Source organism: Haliaeetus albicilla, chromosome 4, assembly GCF_947461875.1.
Source record: "Haliaeetus albicilla chromosome 4, bHalAlb1.1, whole genome shotgun sequence".
Taxonomy (NCBI): domain Eukaryota; kingdom Metazoa; phylum Chordata; class Aves; order Accipitriformes; family Accipitridae; genus Haliaeetus; species Haliaeetus albicilla.
The window spans coordinates 38,900,059-38,922,253 of NC_091486.1; the positions used below are offsets into that span (position 1 = coordinate 38,900,059).

General features: G+C 41.1%; 1 protein-coding gene across 14 annotated transcripts in view; it reads left to right on the forward strand.

Annotated features, from left to right (window-relative positions):
• The window catches only part of UNC80 (unc-80 homolog, NALCN channel complex subunit), a 133,605-nt gene that overhangs the window by 47,612 nt on the left and 63,798 nt on the right, over positions 1-22,195 (forward strand). For 8 of the 14 annotated variants that reach the window (XM_069782018.1, XM_069782006.1, XM_069782004.1 and 5 more), the window contains exons 22-27: positions 111-283; positions 6,288-6,500; positions 10,760-10,931; positions 13,945-14,078; positions 17,426-17,591; positions 21,126-21,329. In XM_069782018.1, coding sequence (XP_069638119.1) covers positions 111-283; positions 6,288-6,500; positions 10,760-10,931; positions 13,945-14,078; positions 17,426-17,591; positions 21,126-21,329 — 1,062 coding nt within the window. The remainder of the gene's footprint in view (positions 1-110; positions 284-6,287; positions 6,501-10,759; positions 10,932-13,944; positions 14,079-17,425; positions 17,592-21,125; positions 21,330-22,195) is intronic. The other 6 variants (XM_069782009.1, XM_069782012.1, XM_069782014.1 and 3 more) reach the window with 3 other exon arrangements.

The following is a 22,195-nucleotide window of genomic DNA, read 5'->3' on the forward strand; positions in this document are numbered from 1 at the left end:
ACCAAGGATGTACTCATCAGAATTTTTGTCCCACTTTTTTATTGGTGAGAGACTGTGTTCCCTTCTCCCTACCCCTCCCTGCATCCCCTCTGTATTCTCTACCTCTTTAGGTTGCCATAGCTTTGATGATCACTTGACCTCCAACCAAGAAGGAGGAAAATCCAAGAACGTTGTGAACCTGGGAGCAATCCGCCAAGGCATGAAGCGCTTTCAGTTTCTCCTGAACTGCTGTGAACCAGGCACTATCCCCGATGCCTCCATTTTGGCAGCAGCCCTAGATCTTGTAAGTCATTCATTGGTGTATTTTTACCTGCTGAGTGAGAGCATGTGCATATGTGGTGGTCCGTTTTTATTCACTAATGCTGTTCATGCCTGCATAGAAAGCAGGTAAAGCATCACAGCAATGCCAAGTGGTGTTGCTGTTATTAGGTGGAGTTTTAGCATCTGTGACTGGATGAGCATGCAGACAAAATGGATCTCTTTTTTATTACATGTCTCCCTGTAACTAGATTATTTCTAGCACAAAGCTTTTATTGTCAGACTTCAAATTTTGCTCACAGCCATTCTGCTTCTGCTCCTAGTGTCAATAATAATCTACAGAATAAGGATTGAAGAGCAGATAACTACCTGGAGAGGCACAGTAATTCCACTCAGGAGTTCTGACAGAGTTATAAATACATTGGGCAGCAGTGAACTATGAGTCACCAGAGCCCAGCAGTGGAAAAAACTTAAATGTCAGAGCGTGCATGCTTTTAAATGTAAATATTGCTAATTTACAGATGCAAATCACAGAAGTGACACTATTCAGTGCCTCCTTCCTGACACTGAATGTCTCTTCTGTATCTTCCTCCTCCTTTTCCTTGCAGCTGCTGTTTTTTTAACAGTCCCTTCCATTTCTAAAGCAGTAGCCTTCAGCCTGTAGTTCATGGGCCAGTGGGGCTCTGTGAGGTGCTTATGTGACAAATTCAAGATTGTGAGAAATACAGGTATGAAAAGCCAGCCAATTATTAAGAACTTCTGTGCACAGTGCTCTTCTACTTCCTTCCATAAGTGTTTGGATGTCTGCAAACTGGAAAAGATTGAAAAACACTGCTCTCAGAGCATCCACATTCTCTCTATCCCTTTGTCTTCCCACTCCGCACCTCTTGCCTCTTTGACTGTCATGCCATTTGTGCTCATGTTCAGTTTTTTGCTTGCTGCTGGAGATGCCAGGCTCGTGGACTCTCCCATAGTGCTAGTGCTGTGATGATCTGTGCTGCCTTGTCTGCTCCATAGTTGTATGGATGATACACTCTGTTCACCAATCCTTTATACATTCCTCTTAATCTTGCATCCTTGGGCTGCAGATTCAAGCAAGTGTGCATTGATATTGGCCCAAAGTCGCTGTTGCTATCAGTTCGCATCTAGCTGTACTGTTTGGACTGGTCCCCGTCCATCTTCCAGTAGGCAGGTGTTTTCTTCACTGGTTCCCACTCTTCCTGTTGGAGATTGTTGTCCCTCTGTCTGGAAGCTATGGAAGCAGTGGCTGATAGGGAAGCCTGTCTCGTGCTCTCACAGTCAGAAGTGGTTCCTACCAGTCAGGCTTGCAGTGAACTCAGAAGGTGGCTTGGGGAGATAGTCACTCCTGCTGGGTGTGCTGCACAAAGACAACTTCATTCTTCAAGGCTGCTAGGCTGCCACGTCATTGCAAATTCTAAACTAACACAGGGAATGTAAGGTGCAGGGGCAGGAAGGAGCTCATTGCTGACAAGTATGTCACCAAGATCCCTCTGGGGATGCACTACTCTGTTTATCATCTGATTTATTAGCACACAGAGGTTTGGCAATTATGTCCCCATAGCCTGTAAATGTCTTATTTGTTTTTTAAATTTGTCAAATGCTTAAGCTACAGACCAACTTACTCTGTGCCCATGTATGAAGTCAACTGAAAACTACTATTCAGAGTAAAGTGTTTGAAGACATCTGTTCTGCCTTCCAGGGCTGGCTTTTACAAAATAGAGTTTGATTCTTTCCTTTCAGCTGAATGATGTGGAAGGCGTTGGTATCAGAATTTCTAGGTCTGCAGCTAAAGATGAAAGAAGGCTTGTTCTAATTACAGACTTGGGAGACTCCTTACAAGTACCTGCTCAGCTGGCTTTTTGTCTACAAAGTATTGGAGATAGATGGAAGTTAAGAAGTCACATGCACTGCAGGTTTCAAAAGATGACAGCTTGCCATCTCACTGTATTGCTTAATGACAATGTATGCTGTTATGGAAAATTCCCACATTTTATGTCAATAGAGCACACCCAACAGAAAACATTCTGTTTTTTTAACTTCTGTTTTCAGGCTTTTGCAGTAATAGTTTGAATCATGTTTGATGCAAATTAAAAGCTTAAGTAATTTTATCTAGCCTACTTGCTATGGCAGCCTTTAAAAAATGAAAGGCAAACAGCTCCAGTTTCAGTTCTTTCACAAACTTTCTGAGCATGCTTTTTCATGCAGATTCTTGAAATTCCATTCTTATACCAACTTCAAGATCTTTGATCAGTCTGGATGTTTACACAGGTTTGCCACAGTGATTTAAAGAATTTAGAACAGTGAAACAAAGGCTGCATCCTTATGGAGGTAATTACTTATTTATATATTAAACTGAGTGTTGCCTTAGGTTTAGAAAATATGTAGTTAACGTATTTTCCTAGAATCAGCATCCATCCTTGACTGAATTTTATAAAACTACAATTGATTTATGGCTTTGCAAACATTCAATGACAATTGATAATATGTTGCAGTTTCATCCTTATGTCACCAACTTAAATCCAGATTTAGCAATAGTAAAATTTATTTTCTCCTGCTTTTTAAGAAACTTTAGAGGTTGAAAGGCAAGTAATACAGTATTTCCATCTGTGGTCAAGTTTCTGCAGAGGGTACCAATGAGCTGCTACCTAGCATTTTGTAAAGAAGTTACCTAAAGTATCCTAATTAGACTGGTGTAAATGACTCAGGTGGGGAAATACAAGCTTTTCTTTGACCGGTTTAGCAATGTGTGACACCTATCACCATTACACTTCTCCAATAAGATGTGTGAGCTGATCTGTTCTAACATGTAAATCTCTTAGCCTTGTTGAAATGCCAAAATGGTGCTGCTTTATGGCAGGGCTGTGTTTGAGAGGACCTACTAAGTATTGGGATAGCAGAAGCACAGTCTAAACTGCAAGCATACTTGCCAGTATCCTGACTCCATGTCACTCAGGGTCTTAGGCAAGCTCTACTGTTCCTGTTTCCATAGCAGAAATATTGTCCATAAGAGAGCATATGACCTGGTATGAAATCAGAGATTCCTCCAAACAGGTTCCCAGAGTAGATGACTGGGAACAGAAACAAAGAGCTGTGTCATGGATTGTACTTGACCATTTTTAGATATCATCAGAGAGATTTGAACTAATGTTTTTGAGGCAATTCTCTAAGACATTGTTTAATAATTTACTCGTGACCTGTCTTCATATACCTGCTAAGTTACTTCTCATGCCAGACTTATCTTGTGGCTAGACAAAGCAGAGGTACCCAGTCAGCATCTTTTGACAGTACTTGAATTTACTTCATTTACTTTTTAAAAGTAGATTGTTGCTATTTTGCCCTTTTTTTTAATTATTTTTTTTCTTGAAAAGACCAGTGGAAATGAATTTTTGCTTGAAGTGCCTTGTGGAGTATAAGAAAGGGCACAAGAAAATTACCACTGGTTGATTAGTCTTATAAAATTCATCGCCCTTGAAAACAAAACTGGACCTAAATGCTCTGCAGTCATAAAACTCTGCAGAATCAGCTTTACTTGAACAGTAATGTGATGCTGTAAAATTCCAAATCCATTCTGTATGTGATCCCTCCCACCCAGGTCATTGCTTTTGCTGTTATTAGCACAAATCAGGTTCTCTGTTGAAGAGCTCCAATGGGAGTACTTGGAATTTTGTTAAGAAAATGATGGATTCTTATTCATGTCAATTTATACAGTACAAGAACAATTTTCAAAAGGCAAAGCGATATATTAGGTCTGATGTTAAAAGTGGACTTGTGAACAGTTTCACAGGCACTGGCAGGCTTGTGAGAGTATTGCTGCTGTGTTAAGTTTTGACAGTGACCATGGTAACTTGTGTTCTTTTCAGCTATGCGTCACCTGCCTGATTCATTTCTCTCCATTTGTGATGTGTTTCTCTGTGGTGTGAATCCATCCCTGTCCATTCTGTCACATCTTCATCTTTCTCTTGCTGCTGCTTCAGGTTTCTCTGAGCCTCAGGTAAGCAATCACAGGGAGCTTGTGCCCCATGACGTTCAGAAAGTCCTCCTTCATGCAGGGGGTGTTTTCAGTGATTTTTAATTTGGAACTTCTGCTCCTTCCCTTTACCCCCCATCCTACATATCCTCCTTCAGTTATAGTAGTTGAGTGCTTCCATAATGTTTACAACACATATCTTTACAAGATTCCTATATGCTAAGAAATTGTGACTTTACCAGTGGTGAACTAAAACAGGAGGAGACTAGGGCTGGGGCTTCATCTTTTCATGTATGTCTCCATGGTTAAGGTTTTAGTCTGTGAGAATAAAAGAATAAAATCCACACCTATTCTGTGTTCTGTATTGCATGTCAGCAACAAGCAATTTGTAATAGTTTTTCCAGGTGCTAAGTATTAGTTTTGTTTCTGGTTGTCAATGAGTGTCTGGCTTCAGATTTCTGCCTTCCTCATCAGAACATTGGGCCAGCTTTAATGTTCTTATTCAAAAGAATTGCTAAGAGTTTGCTATTTTCTTCCAACATTTGAATGAATTATGAGCAAAAAGCTGCAACAGGATGTTGTGTCAGGAAGCAATTAACATGTATTTTCTTGTTAATGTAGACAAAACATAATCCTTTTTTTTTTTTTTTTTGCCAGTCCCCTAAAAGGCTTGACTTTTTTCAATCCTGTTGGTAGTAATTTCTGGCTGTAAGTTTAGCTGCAGTACAGAATTTCTTAAATCAGTTCCCAAACTTCTGGAGCATTGGTCCAAAATTCCTTGCTTTCAACTTTTGATTAAAGCACTATTGGAGGCACTATTTAATAATGTTCCACAGACCATCTTCCGTGGTCTCAGGGACCATCTGTTATTTATGGATGGACCACAGATGAGGAACCTCCCCTTATAAGTAGGTGCTCATCTGTTTAAATTGCCTCATTAAAGCTGTCAGCATCTAAATGTGTGGAATACACGTTTGTGCTCTGTGAAATCCCTGGTAGGGAACCTTTCAAAGCCAGCTTGTAAATTGTGGACATTGTTGTATTTTTAATTTTACAACCTGCTGGCCATAGGAGTTTTTGCTTGTGCAAATTGCAGGAAGAGAGGGGGGAAATTAAATGGAAATGAGAAGAACCATTTGCTTTTAGTCACTCTCCCTGTCTGTAAAGATGTTATTTTTGCAGAGTTGTAGACTGCTGGGAGTAAAGCTCCTTCCTGAGTCTAAGCTACCCTTTAGGAAACAAATTACAGTGTCCATTTTTTAACATATTTGAGAGTTTCAGAAGCATTCTTTATTGGTCTAACATGGGTCCTGCTGGGTGATTTAATACAAATTAAGATACACTCAATATAATTTCTCTCATTAAAGTTCTCTTTCAAGCTGAGGACAGGAGGATTTTCCTCTGGAAAATAGTCGATCACTTCAAAACTCGGCTGCCTGATGTTTCAGTACTAAATTATCTGATGCTTGCTAAGGCCATTGAAGTTAGGCCAGTGAAATTTTGTTGACTTACGCCAGTAATGGATTTCAATAGCACTCTTCCTAGTTTCAGCAAACCTCCATTCATGCTTCCACCCCCAAGGTGCGCAAGCAGAACTGAACATGACAAATGCTAGGATTCATGTGGCCATGCTGCCATTTTCACTTACAATATTGGCAGCCTTACTAGTGAAGGTGAAAAGAAAACTTGACTCATTCCTCCAGTAACAGTGTCAGATGCACGCTTCTTTTTAGCAGTTACATGGTTTCTGAAAGTGTTAGGGAGGAGTACTGGTACAAGGTTGTTTATAATGTGGCTCTTTTTGCCCCTCTAGTGGTTGGACTAAGCATAACTGTTCAGTGTTTATGAGCCTTGGTTTTATTAGCTCAAGAGGTGAAACTTAACGGCAGAGATCCTGGTTTCAGATTTTGATGGAGAGACTGCTCAGTCTGTGTGACTCCATGGCAAGCTTGCAAAGCAATTGATGAAAGCACAAAATCCTATGCTCAGAGAGTTTTTCCAATGTAATTGTATTTAGGAAGATTTTTTGCAAACATTTCAGGAAGCTCCTGTAGTGGCAAGAGCAGCCCTGTTCCTCGAATGTGCACGCTTCGTTCACCGCTGTAATCGTGGCAACTGGCCTGAGTGGATGAAAGGCCACCATGTGAACATTACTAAGAAAGGCCTGTCCCGTGGACGTTCTCCCATTGTGGGCAACAAAAGGAACCAGAAGCTGCAATGGAATGCAGCTAAGCTCTTCTACCAGTGGGGAGATGTAAGTTTCTATTCTATTTACATTAAAAAATATACTAAAATGTAAAGGTAATTGGATCCTGTACAGAATTTCAGTTCCAGTAAAATGGGGACTCATAAACCTCGCTTCCAACTTGCACTTCACAGCCTGCCAGAATCAGCTCATCTCCTAATGGAAATGGACTTTGTTAGGACGTAACAGTGTCCCCTTCCCTCCCCTCACCCTGCCATGTTCCCTCTGAGGATCCATTTGGTCCACTCTCCTGTTTCCAGCACTTGTCATATGTAAATGCCTAAGGAAGAGTGAGAGCAGGGAGGGTGATACTACTTGCTTTTTTCTAGCTTCCAAATATTTTTAGCCCAGGGCTGCTTGAGCTAGATGTGGTGCTGTATATTTAGTAACGGATTTCTCTTTGACGTACACACTCAGTCTCTCTTTGCACCCATACAAACTGTTAGCATTCATCATTCTTTGGCAGTGAATTCTACAGGGCTGCTACATGTCATCTAAAGAACTGTCTCTGTTTGTTTTGAGCTTGGCTTCTTCAAGTTTTATTTGATCACGATCTCTTACCATACATGAACTAGGCAATTGCCCTGTCAGTGCCACCTTGCAATTTGTTTGGAAACCCACCAGGCTATACCTGCTGGAGGTCTGGCACTTACTGCAAGTCATTTCACACAACTCAAAAGAGTGGGAGAAGTTCCTTTGACCTCTTTGGTGCCTGTTACATATATGTATCTGGAAGTGAGCTTTGTGCTTCTCAGCTCTCTTCACAAAACCAGAGATTTTTACAGTGAGCATCATGATCAAAAAAAAAAAAAAAAAAAAAAGACATAAAATCCAAGGCTCAGGGGAATTTGAAAACTGTATTCTGCAATCTTGGGGTACTTAAATAAGCAATGCCAAAAAAGCCTTGCTGACCTGTATTCTCCTATGTTAAACCAATGCATGCTTCTCAGTGGAGCACATTGTAGGAAACCTTGAGCTAGTGCTGACCGTGTCAATACATTCCCACCACAAAACACAGCCCAGGGGGAGAACCTAGCTTGGGTCTGAGCACCCAAGCTAATAAGCTTTGTCTCTTGGCAGCTCTCCTCCTTCCATTTCTGAAGCTAACTCAGGGAGTGCTACCTGGGCACCCTACTTACTCTCTGTTATATCTCAAACACAGGTGACTATCTTAATAACAGCACAAATACCAAAGTTCCTTGAAAAAGTGTGTAGTGTGAATGTATTTGCTTCTGTATTCCGTGAAGTCACCACCTTAGCCTAACTCCTTTGAGAACTCCTTCCACATGAAAAACATAGGATTACATAGTCCTTGTATTTTTGCATGCGTCGCTGACAGTCAGGACTATACATCTCTGTTTGTGGACTCTATGCTTCTAGACATTCCTTTTTTTTCAGATTCTGACAAAAATGGGAGAAAGCAAGTCAGTAACTATTAGAAGCCAGTTAGATTCCCCTTCAGCTGCCATTTTTAGAAACTGAAATAGCCTGAGCTGGAAAAAGTCTAGGAAGGTTTTCTTTTCAAAATGGTAAAGTACCACCACATGATGCAAGATTACAAGAAAGGAGCCAAGGAAATCTGATGGCAGGCAACTTAACATAATTCTCTTCCCCTTAACTTTAACAGCATTGTAAGACTTAACTGAATACATTCTCCATGCTAGGAATAGTGTGTGTTTGCTAGCTGCTTAGGAACATCCCAGAAGGGAAAAGCCTTATTTTTACTTTACTGTAAGGCTGAAGATTTGGGGACTAGCCTTTACAGTGCAAATTTCTTCTCTTTTTACTACAAGTTGTCCTGCCACTCATTATTTCTGTTTCTTCTCACTGGAGGCTAGGACAGTATAGTTACCCACAGCATCACTGGCCCCCAAACAGAGTCATGCTTCAGGATTGGTCTGTATGTAGCACTGCTGAGGTGCAGTTCCTTTATGTCCTTTATGTTGAATGCTGGGCAAGGCTGGTCCTCTGACACTGCTTTTCCTCCCAGAAGCTGTTTCAGATGAAGCTGGCTGCAAGCATAAGCAGCAGCCACCAGCCAAGCCTGTAGGGCTGGGGCCCTGCAAGCTGTGTTCCTCAGCTGGCTGCTTTTGTTGGCTCTGACCAGATTCCAACCAGGTAAGGTGAACAGTGAGGAGAAACAGCTTTCTGTTGCTGTAGTACAGGCACCTGCTGTAGAACATGCTGTAGAACACCATTTCTGTGTGTTAACCTGCCCATTTCACTGTGGGCAATATCAGCCTGAAGGGTGGAATGACTGCACTCGCATAGCTCCTAAGCAGCTCCAGTACCAAGATGGGCTACTCGCTCAGCTCATCTCTGCCTCCATGCTGTCAGATCCTTGTCAACACTACAGCATGCCATCCTTGCTGCTTGGTGGCAGCAGAGCTGCTGCTCTGGAAGGAAGATTCCTGGACAAAGAGAAAATAATATATTAGTCTCTGAATGCACTGTGGCCTTGTTCTGTTTTTTTCTTGCAGTAAATAAGGCTGGAGATTTGTGCTAATTATGGATGCTTGCTTGTCCGTCATTGCTTACTAATTGTGATATACAGTGCTATTGTCAAAGTTTAGTGAGACCTAGAATGAATGTAAAACCTCTATTCCCCACCCAACTCCTTTAATTCAGCCTGCCTAATAGCCATCAGAGAATAACAGTGGTAAACCACATGAGGTGGGATTTGGACTGCCTGTAACAGTGATAAGCCTATTGAATCAAGCAATCTCACTTGTTATGCTGTCTTTTGAAATAATACAATGTTAAATCTATTCTGATCAAGTCAGTCTGTCACTTCCTTTGGCTGCTTCTGTTAAGAGGCATTTTCTTTTAAAGTGTGGCATGCTCTCCATTTGCTAGGAAAACCAAGCATAATTCATGCACATAGTACTTGTTAGGAATTCAGTGCTCATTAGATAGGAAGCTGTGGGATTATATATGATTGCCTTAATATTAGGGTGGACAACACAGCATAAATAAGATGTGATAAATTACTGCTTTGTGGAGAGACATGCAGAACATTTCTTCCTTTAAATGCCTGGAACATGAAAGGGGAAAAAATTGTGAGAGATGTGGAGTTTATTTAGCAATGTGCAGGCTCACAGATAGCTGAGATTGGCAACTATTTGCATCAGCTTGCAAACCACAACACTATCACCTTATTCTCTTTGTGTAGCAGAGTCTACCCTCTTCATTTTTGCTGGATTTCACAGGAACTGCTTAGTAGCAAGGAAGAACAGCCACAATAAGTGACTGTTTGTGTATTTCTGCATCACTTCAGCTGAGACAGGAAAATTATATGGTGCTGGCATGACCATCAGTTTTGACTTGCAGAAGATTCAGAAAACCTCTTCAGTATCTTTCTCTGAAAATATCACCAAACCAAAAAGGCCAAATGGCAAGTGCTGATGAAAACTGTAATTAAATACATTTCCTCCCTTACAAAGTGATGATATCACAGGATAAACTTTTACATACTTGCCTGTGTTCTCTTCGCCTACCTGCAGCAAAGAAAATCCTTAAGAGCTCTGAAGTGTCTTAGCAGGAAAGCATTCTTCTTGCTAACACACTCTTATCTGTAGCTTTGCTGATCAATGCCTTTCTGGAGAATGTAACAGTATTCAGTGGAAATCTGTCTGTCTGTGTTCTTTACATGGATCTCCTTTACACCATTGCCCATGCACCTCCCCAGCTTTTATAAGCATGTTGTCAGCTCATTTTTGGAAAGTGCATCAAGGAGTCTCTTTAAAGATGGAAGCAGGCTTTCCCGTGGGCATTCAACAACAGTTTTGCAGAGGAAACAGGGACTGTTACTGGATTCCTAAGTCACAAGATAGTTTCTTAAACAGAAGACGTACATTCTCAGTGGAAAGACTTAGCAAAAATCTGGAACACATATATCGAGGGCAGAAAGAAAATTGGAAGAAATTCATACAAAATAATGACCTAATCTCCTCCTGCCTATCATGTGCGGGTTTGGGGGTTTTTTTGTTACTTATCCAAATCTGCAAAAATTTTTCATCCTGAAATTTGACAGTGTTTACAAATTTTGGTTGAAAAAAGGGGAGAAATAAATTATAGGTTTGGTAGCAATTAATCTTCTGTCATCCCTTTCTCTATTTCACTGCATTCACAGACAATAAAAATAAAGCCAGGACATTCTGTTCTGGGTGGAACATCTCCACAGCATGCACAGGGCAGAGCCCTTGACCACCAGTGAGTGGGGCTGAAATTCTTACCTCCTTGTGCTTTCTCTTTCTCCCTGCCTGCAGGCAATCGGTGTCCGCCTCAACGAGCTGTGCCATGCTGAGAGTGAGAGCCCTGCCAACCTGCTGGGCCTCATTTATGATGAAGAAACCAAGAGGCGCCTCAGAAAGGAGGATGAGGAAGAAGACTTTTTAGATGACAGTAAGGAGACTCCCTTTACTACAAGAACCCCCGCTTGTAAGAACCTCTGCTTTAGGAGCACTTAATTTTTCTTCTCTTTTCATCCTCTTGCCACCCAGCTGTATTTCCCAGTCCCTCACCTTCACCCCAGCTTCTTTCCCTGTTCTTTCCATGCCTGGATGTACAACATGACAGATGGGTAGCAGTACTAAGAGACTTTGAAGGAAAAGGGGGGGAAACCAGGCAGTGAGTTGCAATTCCTGTATACTGGCAACTGCGATTATAAGCAGGGTAATAATTTATTTCTTGAGTCTTGCTGTCACCTGAGTGCCAAAAGTGGTTCAGACTCCCATTCTTCCCAGTTATTTCTGCCAAAATATTTGTGTAAGATCAGCTGCTTTTCTGTTTCTTAACATTGAAGAGTCATGTCCTTACCTGATGTGAATTGGCACAGCTCTACCAAAGGCTTTTAAATCTTGACTTCAGTGTATTTGCCTGATTCTCAGGCAGAAATGTAGCACTGTCGTATAAAAAGTATCATTAAAAATCTGTATAACAACAAGATGACTAAAACACACAGATTTGCGCCTGTGTGTACATAAGAGTGGGAGGGGGGTGACAGATCATTGATTCCGAAAGTCTAGATAGGCATGCAAATTATAACAAACCCTGTGAATCAAAATAAATTAAGTCAAAACACATATTGTTGTAGGTGTAGGTGAAGGTGGTAACAAACATTATGTCCTCTCCAGACACCATTTGTATATATGTGTGTGCTGTAATGTACTGGTTCCTGTGTACATGTACTGTTGTTCACCATTGGATGTAGTGTGCTAGCACTGTTTATGTATCTTCTGGTTTCTTTTTCTGTGGTTCTGGGTTTGTTCTTATCACTGCATAAAGGCCAACTTTGGAGTAGAGAGGAGTAGGTGGGAGCAGTGAAATAGCATTTGTGGGAAATGATCTCAAGAGAAGGTGTTGGCCCTAAGCTAGACCCTCACATGTGCCACTATGTGGTGTGCCAGCGCTAGCAGCTATGTGAATGTAGGTGGCTGTTCTGGATATTTTATTGGCCCTTTAGGACATATATCCAAAGCAGGAGGAGGGTGCACCCAAAATTTTCCCTCTCCTGCACCATGAATGAACAACTGCATTCCCATGACGGAGTGACAGAATAGGCTTTCTTGTCCCTGTTCAGCCACTGATATCAGGCACTCAAGGGGATGTGGGACTGCTTTAAAAGGGTTACCTAAGACAAGCAAACAGAGAGAACAGGTTGTGGTCTAGAAAACCATTTAAAAACTCAAGTACTCTCCTGAAAGCCAGGGTCTGAAAATAACTGTTCTGCATTCTTGCTGAAGGCAGAGATTATTCAAAAGCTGCCCTGTATGCTGCAGGGAATAGACTGAGGAACACAAAATATGCAGTCAGATATTCCATTACACTGTACATGTCATCCGTATTTGATAGTTCAGATTATTTTAGTCCCTACAAAGTCCATAATTCATTACTGGTAATGTGTACAGAGGAATTAGCAAGCATCACAGAATTAATCTGGTTTCATCTGATCCCTCCAATGTCCTCTCACTTGTTTGGTTTGGAGTGTTTCTTTGCAAAAAGTACTTAGATCATACATGGGGGGAAGCAAGTGAAAACACAAATCTCTCTGAAATGTATGTAGATGGTAATATCAGGCATTATTAAAAAATGGGTGTGGTTAGTTGTTGTCACAACCAATTTTTTTATTTACTTTTTTTGCTGTCCATTATCCTAAGTAGTATATTTCAAATCGATCACACACTGAAGAATCCTTCATACCTTTCAAGCTTTGAATGTGATTAGATGGGTTACAAAGTATAGGGCTTTTAAAGCTGATTGTTTAGACTCAGTTGAGACAAAACTTCAAGTATTTCAATAATCCCTCTTCCCTTTTCCCCTTTGTTTTGGGTTAAGCATTTGAATGTATAGTTTGATTAAGCAGTTTGATTTATTTTTTTCTTGGTTATCTTTAAATGGCACTTGGATTCTTTGCACAAATAAAGAAGCCCGAATTCAAAGGAGGCTGTCTTTTCTGGTTATCAGGGTAGTAATTAATAATAGGCACAGTACCTCTTTGCTCGCTAGTCATAACTCCATATATTTTGAGAAATGTTTCTGTATTTGAAAGTGGCTCTTTTCTAGAACTGTAGAAGATTTGGCTGAATGCAAAACTGTAAGGGGGAAGAAGGGTATCTACTTCTTAACCTGTATTAGCTTTAAATGAGGTGTATACAAAATGCTATAAGATCATGTTTAGTAAGTATTTCACCATGATGTGCTATAATATAGTACACTGTAGTGTTACTTCAATATAATACGATACAATACAATACAATATAATATAATAACTATAGTACACTATAGTGTGTTAGTACTGTTGCCTGCACTGGTAAAATTATGGATTGGTATTTGTTTGACTGTGTTCTTTTTAGTGTAGGAAAAGTAGCATAGATAAATGTGGACACATATTTAGCTAACAGTCACAAGAGCATTCCAGACGCCTTTAGAAGGCCTTGAACAGAATAAACAAGAAGACAAAAAAAGAAAGATGCCAATTAGAAGAACACAGGTGCGCATTCCACGATAAAGGGAACTTGGCACAAACAACCTCAATTCGGCAGTTTATCTTGACCAATTAGACTGAGACAAGTTTTGCATGTTTTAGATGATATAGCCAATTATGTCCTATGTTTATGCGCATGTACAGCGTTGATATAACCAATCATTAAGTGTAACTAGGTGCGTGGACAGCACGTGAATAATGTGTGTAACCAATAGTAAAATAGCTAAGCGCATGTACAGATGTAACCAATGTATAAAATGATGTCTGATGCTCTAGTAAAGGGTCTTCAACTATGATCATATTGATCTGTCGTTGAGTCCATGATTATGCTCCCGCAGATAGAAGTCTGGGTTTTCCTCATTTTTTAGTGCAGCCTGCATTGTGCACCATATGTGAAAATGTCCATCACCTCTTGGTTCCAGGTTTTGTATAATCTCCTTGTTCACCATAGAAATATTTTTTTCCTAGGCACTGTGAATCCTACCAAATGTTGTTGTCCTTTTGCACTGAAAATGGCAGCCTGTCAGCTTCTCCTGGAGATAACCACTTTCCTTCGAGAGACCTTTCCCTACATGCCCAGGCCACGTACTGAGCCTCTTGTGGTAAGTGGACAACACACACTGGAGAGGGAGCCATGCCGACAGAAGTCATTAGGCTCTGGGCCTGTCTGAGGAGAGGTAGGGTGGGGTAATAACTCAAGTTGATCTTTGATGCAGGGAGAAAGGAGCCATTGTCTGGTGAATAGAAGATGGGCAGGGCACATCAAATGGGTTGATTAATAAGATAAGACGAAGGGACTGGGGGAAGAGAGGAAAGCAGCAGAGACAAAGAAGCAAGGAAAGAAATAAACCTCCATGAGACTGAGAGAGGCACAGGGAAATCCTGGAATGAATAGTAAGCTAAATGACTGATTAGGTCACAATTAATTTTGTGAGTAGCAGAACCCATGAAACCTGATTTCCAGTGGTTCATTCTTGTGTGGATTTTCTTATGTCTAATAATGCTGATTAACATTGTCTTCAGCCTGTTTCACAAAACACACAGGCACTCAGTTATCTTTTGTCAAATTGGGTTGAAGGTGACCATGAGCTTCAGAGGTGGTTAGCATGGAATGAGATGAGAATTGAATGGCTCAAGCGCACTTTCATCTTTTAAGCCTATTTTCTTTAGGAAATCAAGATAAAAATTATAAAGAAAGAATGAGAAATTAAGTTTCCAAGTGAACACGAAGGATTTAGCCCTACTATTCTGGTTTTTGTTAATGACAGACTTGGATCAAATTTTGCTTATGACAGTTGTGCTTGTCAGGCTGATTTGGCTGGACATTATTGTAATTAGGTTCTGAAATTCATTTCAAAGGCTGTAGATGACCTATGATGAAGTGACTTAGCCCCCAGGTATGCAAGAAGGGCAATTTTAAAACACAGGGATAAATTCAGCAGAAGTCTTCCTAAACACTTTCTTGGTATTTTTACCACATAATAAATGACTGCGTCCAAAAGCAGGATGATACCAGGGTTTAGAATTCACCTCAGTAAAGTAGTTAGGCTTGGAACTAAGAATATGTTGGGTAGTGAAGGTCAACAGAAATTTGTGCTTTTGTGCCAGATAGAAATGCAACTGATTTATAGCTTTTCAGGCTTGTATATGGGAGAGAAGGAGGAAGAATTATTCTGTGATGTGTAGGCAGAAGAAACCTTAAGGTCATGTTATGCAAGAGCCTATTAGAGAAAATGGCCATAGAGTGCTTCTTTTAACTTTGTACAGGGGAAAAAACAAGAGCCAACAACACTCCAGATTAAAATATTAAGTCTCTATATTTATGGAGTGATGCTTCCTTTCCAGGAGAATCAGGTACATAATGTTACAGTCCATAAAGCTGAAATTCCAGTAGAGCAAATCTCACTTCCACTGGTGTTTGTAGGCATAGCTGTTCCATAGGTATGAGCACAGACTTAGCAGCCTTGAAGAAGTGAAGCATTTGCAACTGAACTAGTTGTGGTGAACCAGTTTACCCACAGTCCATCCAGACTTGCCAGGCTGAGGGCATAAGCACCCATACCTATGTTTGAGTGAGGTAGGCAGTCCTGACTGAAGTTTCAACCAAAGCCTTCTAATGAAGCTGGTGGACTAGATACTACTAGATACAAGCTCACTTTGCAAATGGATGGGGGTGATGAACACACTCTCTTGGAGCCTACTGCTGCCACAGTAGAGGCAGAGAACTAGAACTTGTCATTTGCTGTGGTGGAAAGTAATTCATTTTAGCTTAGCAGTTGCTGAAGATAGATGGAGTCAGACTAACTGTGTGCTCAGAGGATGTATTTCATTCTGTCAGTTCATTTGTGGGGCCAGCAATTTTCAATGTAAGCATGTTGACAAGGAGCTGGGATGAGTAATGTGTTTAAACACTCCAGGAAGGGGAACTCTGACCGTGCCCTTGAATATACCTGTACTGCTATCATGGCGCAGCTTATGCATGCTAATTTATGAAGCTGCTGTAATTCAGACAGATTTGATCACAGATTTTTTTTATCCTGAAACACTTTAGCCTTTATTTCATATCCTAAACTCTTAGATACATTTTCAACTATTTGCATGGAAGTTTTCAATGCTAGAGATACTACAAACCATTACTTTAGGCACACACCTTCTTATATCCCAGGTTTTGTTACTGAGCGAAGTCAAAATACTTCCCTTATGGCAATCAACTGTTAGCTTTTCTGACAATCATTTATGATAATTTTCCCTGGAGATGCAAAGCTGACTGAAAATGGTTTGGGGCCTTCAGCTAGTGTTAGATAGGCTAGTTAAACCATTTCAGCACAGCTCATTCTAGAACATATGTTTGAAAAGACCCCCCCCTTTTTTTTCCCCCAAACCAACTCTTAGAGTAGCAGACTTTGTCACTACCTAAGTAGCTCCCAGTAACTTCTATAGGAGTTTTGTATGCAAATTCTAGTATGAGCTCTCTTGAGCCTAAATAATTTTATCAGGAATAACTATTTTGGATAATTTCAGTGATGTTATCATTCACATTCATCAGCCATTTACTCACAGCAAGGAGCTTTGTGTCATCTTAGATTTCAGCTAGTTAGATTTTGGGTGAGGAGATCTCAAAGCTGATGACATCCCCAGTCAAAAGGTACAAATGATGTTCTTAAAGAGCCCAGCATTTTAACTCTATTTGCCAGTGTAGGAGTTCACGGTCTTTCTTTCACTTTTTCTAGTTGTGGTTAGAGAAAGCAGATGACAATCCATAGTTTGTGGAGTTTTAGGACTTTTGCTTTTTTGGCCCAAATTGGTAGCCAGTAGGTGGCACAACTGGTGCCATTTCTGTTGAGAAAATGATAGTGCAAACTAGCTTCTCTCTGGTGCAGTGCTGTTTATTTTCCAGAATTTAAGTGCAGCCAACATTTTTCTGTTTTCCACTGTGTCCTTTCAGCCTCATCTGCACACAGAAAGCTTGCTCTGGGCCATGCTGTCACGGCTGTCACACTGTCAGCTAGCTTTCTCTCAGCTTTTCTGCCTCTGATGAGTACGGTGGCAATGCATTCCCTGATCAACCACAGGAGAGCCTTTTGGAGTAGAGACTTAACCATCCACCCAGCATCTTGGGCAACAGCCACCTTTTATTGTCACCTATCCATTAGGGACTTTTTATGTGTTTTCCCCCTCATGAACCTGCAGACAGGGTGCCAATTCACTCAGCAGTGTTAACCAGAAAAGTGTGTTAACACCTGTTAACTCTTCCACCCCGACAGCGTGGCTCAGCATGCTGCAAGCCCAAAGAGTAGTTGGATTTAGAAAGTGTCAGGGTAGATGGAGAACTGTGTCATAGAAATAAATTTCCATCTGAAGCAATTCTTCCTGAACCTTCTATGGTTGCAGTGAAAAGCATGGGGGCTCATACTGCTTGCACATCTCTGTGGTCTACATTCTGCCACAGGATCTGGAGACCTGCAGGCTGCGTCTGGATCCTGAGATGGACCGGCACAGGTATGACAGAAAGATCAGCTTTGCTGGGGTTCTGGATGAAAATGAAGATTCAAAGGATTCCCTGCACAGTAGCAGCCATACCCTCAAATCTGAGGCTGGCTTCGAGGAGAAAAAAGGTTTGTCAGCACAATAAGGCTTTTGTATTCTCAGGGCTTGTGAAGTGGCGCTTGATTTTATGTTTTCATTTGCGTAGACTGTGTTAAAAAGCAGATGGCCATGGAGTCACGTGGCTTTGAATCATTTCTGAGATGCCTCTGACCTTCAGGGTTCAATATAACAAATGTGAGAAGCAAAGATGTTAAATTTTATGAAACACTGCTATGACTGAAACCAATTGAGAGCATTGCAAGATTTCTAAAAAGGAGGATGCCTTGTTTGAAACTGTCTCTCAGTGGAATGCTGAGAGAAGCATCACTTTGATTCACTTTAAAAATAAAGATCAAAAGTGTTCTTGTTTGTTTTTTATTCTGATTATAGTTTTTCATTTTGGGAAAGCCACAGATAGGAGGGAAGATTGGGATCTTTCTGTGAAAATCTGTACCGGTTTGAAAATCATGGCATCTCACAGAATTAGTGGTTGATCACTTGATCTCTTGAATTCTTTGCTACCACATGAAAAACACATACCTGTGTGGCTTTTGATGGCTAGCAGATTAATGTTACCAACATACTGTATACTGTACAAGCAAACCTCAAGCTCACTGTGTTTGCTGAGAACAGCAGATTGTTTTCGTTTTTGAGCCATCTCATGCAAAACTCACATACTATCTAATGGTACAAGTGTTGCAATACAATATACAGTCATCATGCGTATTTGCAATTAGAGGCTAAACTGCCAGACAGTTACCTGTAAATGATTATCCTTCTAACAAGTTTTCTAGAACTGTTTAAATTCTGTCTCATAATAGCCATATAAAAGTTCAGATGTTTGAATGATAATTTTGATGACTGTTTGAAAAGGATAAATGTTTGATGATTGTTTGAAAAGGATGGAGTCTGTGGCTAGTTATCTTCTAGGAACTGTAATGTGTATTAATGATTCAGAGGAGCTTTTATTAACTTCAGGGGGCTTTGGATAAAGTTTGCGTTGTCTTCAGCTGTGACCCTGCCACAATTACTGGAGAAAATATTAGAACTGCTTCCAAGACTTACATGGTGTAAAACTGCCTCCAAAATTGTGCATCAGGTGGGGCAGTTACTCCTGTGAAGACAGCTAGGTATCCGCCTAAGAAAGGTGAGCTGGATAGATTCAGGCTCAATCTCATTTTTTGTACCCTTGGCATATTGGCAGCCCACAGAAGCACACAGCCTTATGGTCTGTCTGATAGTCTAAGATCAGTGGAATAAGATGTTTCTACTTAGATGAGGAAAAGCTTGGTTTGGGGGTTGGTGGTTTTTTTTAAGATAGTTATGAGAACTTCTTGAAACCACTTTTCAGCCTCTCAGGCAGAGGCAGCAGTCCGATCCACTGGGATGTTACCCGAGTGGGAGAATGCCTGCAAGCATGCAGTCCTGCTGGAAAATGCTGGTGACTGGTCTCTAACTATCCTATTTTTCTTAGAGACAATGCTGACTTAGGTTTTCCTTCATGTGTTACTGTGCTACAGGCATAATGCAGAATTGAGTTATTTTTGCAAAGATAGTATTATCTTTCTGCATCCTTGACTCTATTAAACTACATTTTCCTTGCAGTGTCAGTTGGGTTTTTTTCCCCATTCTCCCTTTTCCCTAAGCTGTCATGTAGTATTCCTTTACTAAAGCTGCCTCTTTACTACATTTTAGAGACGGGAAAAGTGACTATGGTAGGAAGGCTGAACCCTAATATACTAATATACTCTAGCAAAAATGTATTTGCGGTATTTTGGAAGCTAAATAAATGCAAGATAATGTTATATTTTAAAAGTACAATAATTATGTTTTTTTCTCTGGCCACAGCATATTCTTCTGGGGATCCACATGGGCCAAACACAACAGATGCAGAGGCATCTTTCGTAATCTACACTTTTCTAGATAAGAAAATGTTGTCGTGTGAATGTAACTAAATTTTTCTTGCCTGCAGTGACAGGTTTCTTTATCTCAACCTCTTTGATGAGTACTAATCTGTTTCCTTTCATTTTTTCTGGAGTGTTAAAAACTTTGCTCTCACCCCAGGCGTGGCTTAACAACTATCCAAAAGCTGAGTTTACTGTATAGAATCTGCTCCAGGTAGGTCTGAAATACAGACACTAAAGCTAGGTAGATGCAGGCTCTCAGAGGATCGTATGTACTATTTGGGTGCTAAAATGGGATTCTGCAGACTTCATGAAATGCAGTTACAAGTGCTTAAGGGGTTTGGCGTTCGGGGGAACTGAACCACTGTATAGAGCCTGATCTGAACAGAATTCAAGCAGTAGTGATTGCTAAGGACCTCAGCATGGTCACTTGGAGGGAGATTCTCTGGTCACTCGACAGTGATTTGTCCAGCTGATTCATGAGGACTGAAGAGTAGCTCTCAAAACCTATGCAGCTGTCTTTGGCCAGGACATTAGCCACTGGAAATGGGAGTGGGAATTGGGTTCTGGAGGAATTAGGGGCATTCTCAGGAGTAAAGGTGTGTTTGATTTTTCCTGAAGCCAAAATACAATTCTATTAAAATATTTTGCTTACCGGTGGTATCAAAAAAGCTGTATCCTGTTCATTCTCAACAACACACCAAAGGGTAATTGATCACACATGGCCTTGCCTGATTAGATCTGCAGTAAAATGACTGAGTGTTGCAACATTTGGACTGACATACTGCCATGTACTGCCTTTGAACTAAGAGGAGAATGAAAGTGCAAACGGTTGGTGCTTTGAACATTGAACCATTTCATGTCTGTGCTCATCAAAAATGCAGAGTGTCAATGGATGTTGTTAATGCCTGAAAGCTGCTGATTTGTCTGAAGGAAAGGATCTACGTGCTCCCGTTTCCTCTAAAGCATTCTAATGATGAAGAGTAACATGCAGAGACACGGATTTATGCAAACCTTACTTCAAAGAAGTCTTGTGTGCTAGCCTCATGAAGCAGACTACCCTTCTGCAGTCACACGTGCTGTATGAATAAATAATTGATCCTACTGCAGAGCTCAGTGAGGTTTACAGAACCCAGGCCCGCAGGAAAATAGGTTTGTCCATGGTGCCTTGTTCATGCTTGGGATTCAGCCATCTATCCCTAGCAAGAGGTGATTCTGCACTAATGTAAACCCCAGGAGCTGGCAAAGAAAACTGCAATTTACATTCATTGGGCAGATCCTGTTTCCTGGCAGGAATTGAATCAAATTGGTGTGAATCGTAGGTTTTCCTTGTCCATGTTTTGGGTTTCTGTTAGAGCAGCTGACTCTACTTGCTGGTGGTTGAACAAGGGCTAATTCCAAATACAGACAAGGCCTGAGGTGACGTACCAGGTCTCCAGGAAATGAGGTGCAGAACACATTTCCGTAAAGCATATTTACTGCCTGATTGACAGAGCTGCATTGGCGGTGGCTTTGGAGGGAGCCTCTGGTAGAAGAAAAGACGCTGCAATACAGGCTGGCAGCAAAGGGTCAGGAGGGAGGGGAGGGCCAGGATATCTTTCTTTTTTAAATGGGGAAAAATTAAGGGGAAAAAAGTCCTCTTTTATTCTTTTAATACAGTTCCCAGCAGGAAGATCAGGATAGGAGGCTCCCGCTTGCTCCAGATTAAAGGAACCCGCAGTTTCCGGGTGAAGAAGGGGGGTTCCCTTTCCAGCATTCGCCGGGCCGGCAGCCTAAAGAGCACCAAGTTATCACGGCAGGACTCAGAGTCTGAGAATGAGGAGCTGCAGCTGTCCCACAGCAGGGACACTGTCACTGATATAGGTAACTTAGATGAGTGGGTGGAAAGGGAGGGGACAATAGGCAGGACCTAAACTCTTGATGTGATTGCAGCAGAGCTAGAAATGACAAGAGACCCCCACCCTAGCAGGCTAGGAAAAACCTAAAGTCCTCTTCAGGGACTGCCTGAATTAGGGCCTGGGAGGAACATGGTTCAAATCCTGGGTGCAACGTCAGCTCCGTGCACAGGTTGTCAATTCAGAGCTCCGTGTTAGAGCATGAACTCTTGGAATGCTGGTGCCTGCCAGCCAAACGCATGCTGTCTTTAGGGGAGCACATGCACGTGTGTATATGCACATACACACACCCCTAAATCATGATATAATGAATATGTGAGGTCATATGCATATATGATATTTTATTGTCCCTAGTAACAGACAGGAGATATATATGTGTACGGACATGCACTTCATATTCTATATAGGATATGATGTCATAGGCATGTCGTATGACATGTAATATATATGTTCCTATATGTAGAACATAACATGTACATGCTACATACTATATTTCTACATATTGGTATATACATATATTTTTACAGTTTACAGATGCCCGCCTTAGTCTTCAAAAGATGGATCACCATATATTTTATCTTATTGAAACCAAATGTGCATTCTGCCATGAGAAATCTCCATCACAGTTGCACTAAAGGGGCTCCCTCTGCTAGGGGTGTTAACTAAAAACTACAGTTTGGATACATTTGGAGCTGAAATAACCTCCCAAGCCTAATGGTCATTTTTATGTTGCCCATAAGACGCTTCAGTAGGTGAACATGGAGAGTGGGATTGCCCGTACTGTAGACTTTGGCAAGTCACAGTTCACTTAAAAAGGAGGAAGAAAGGATTAAC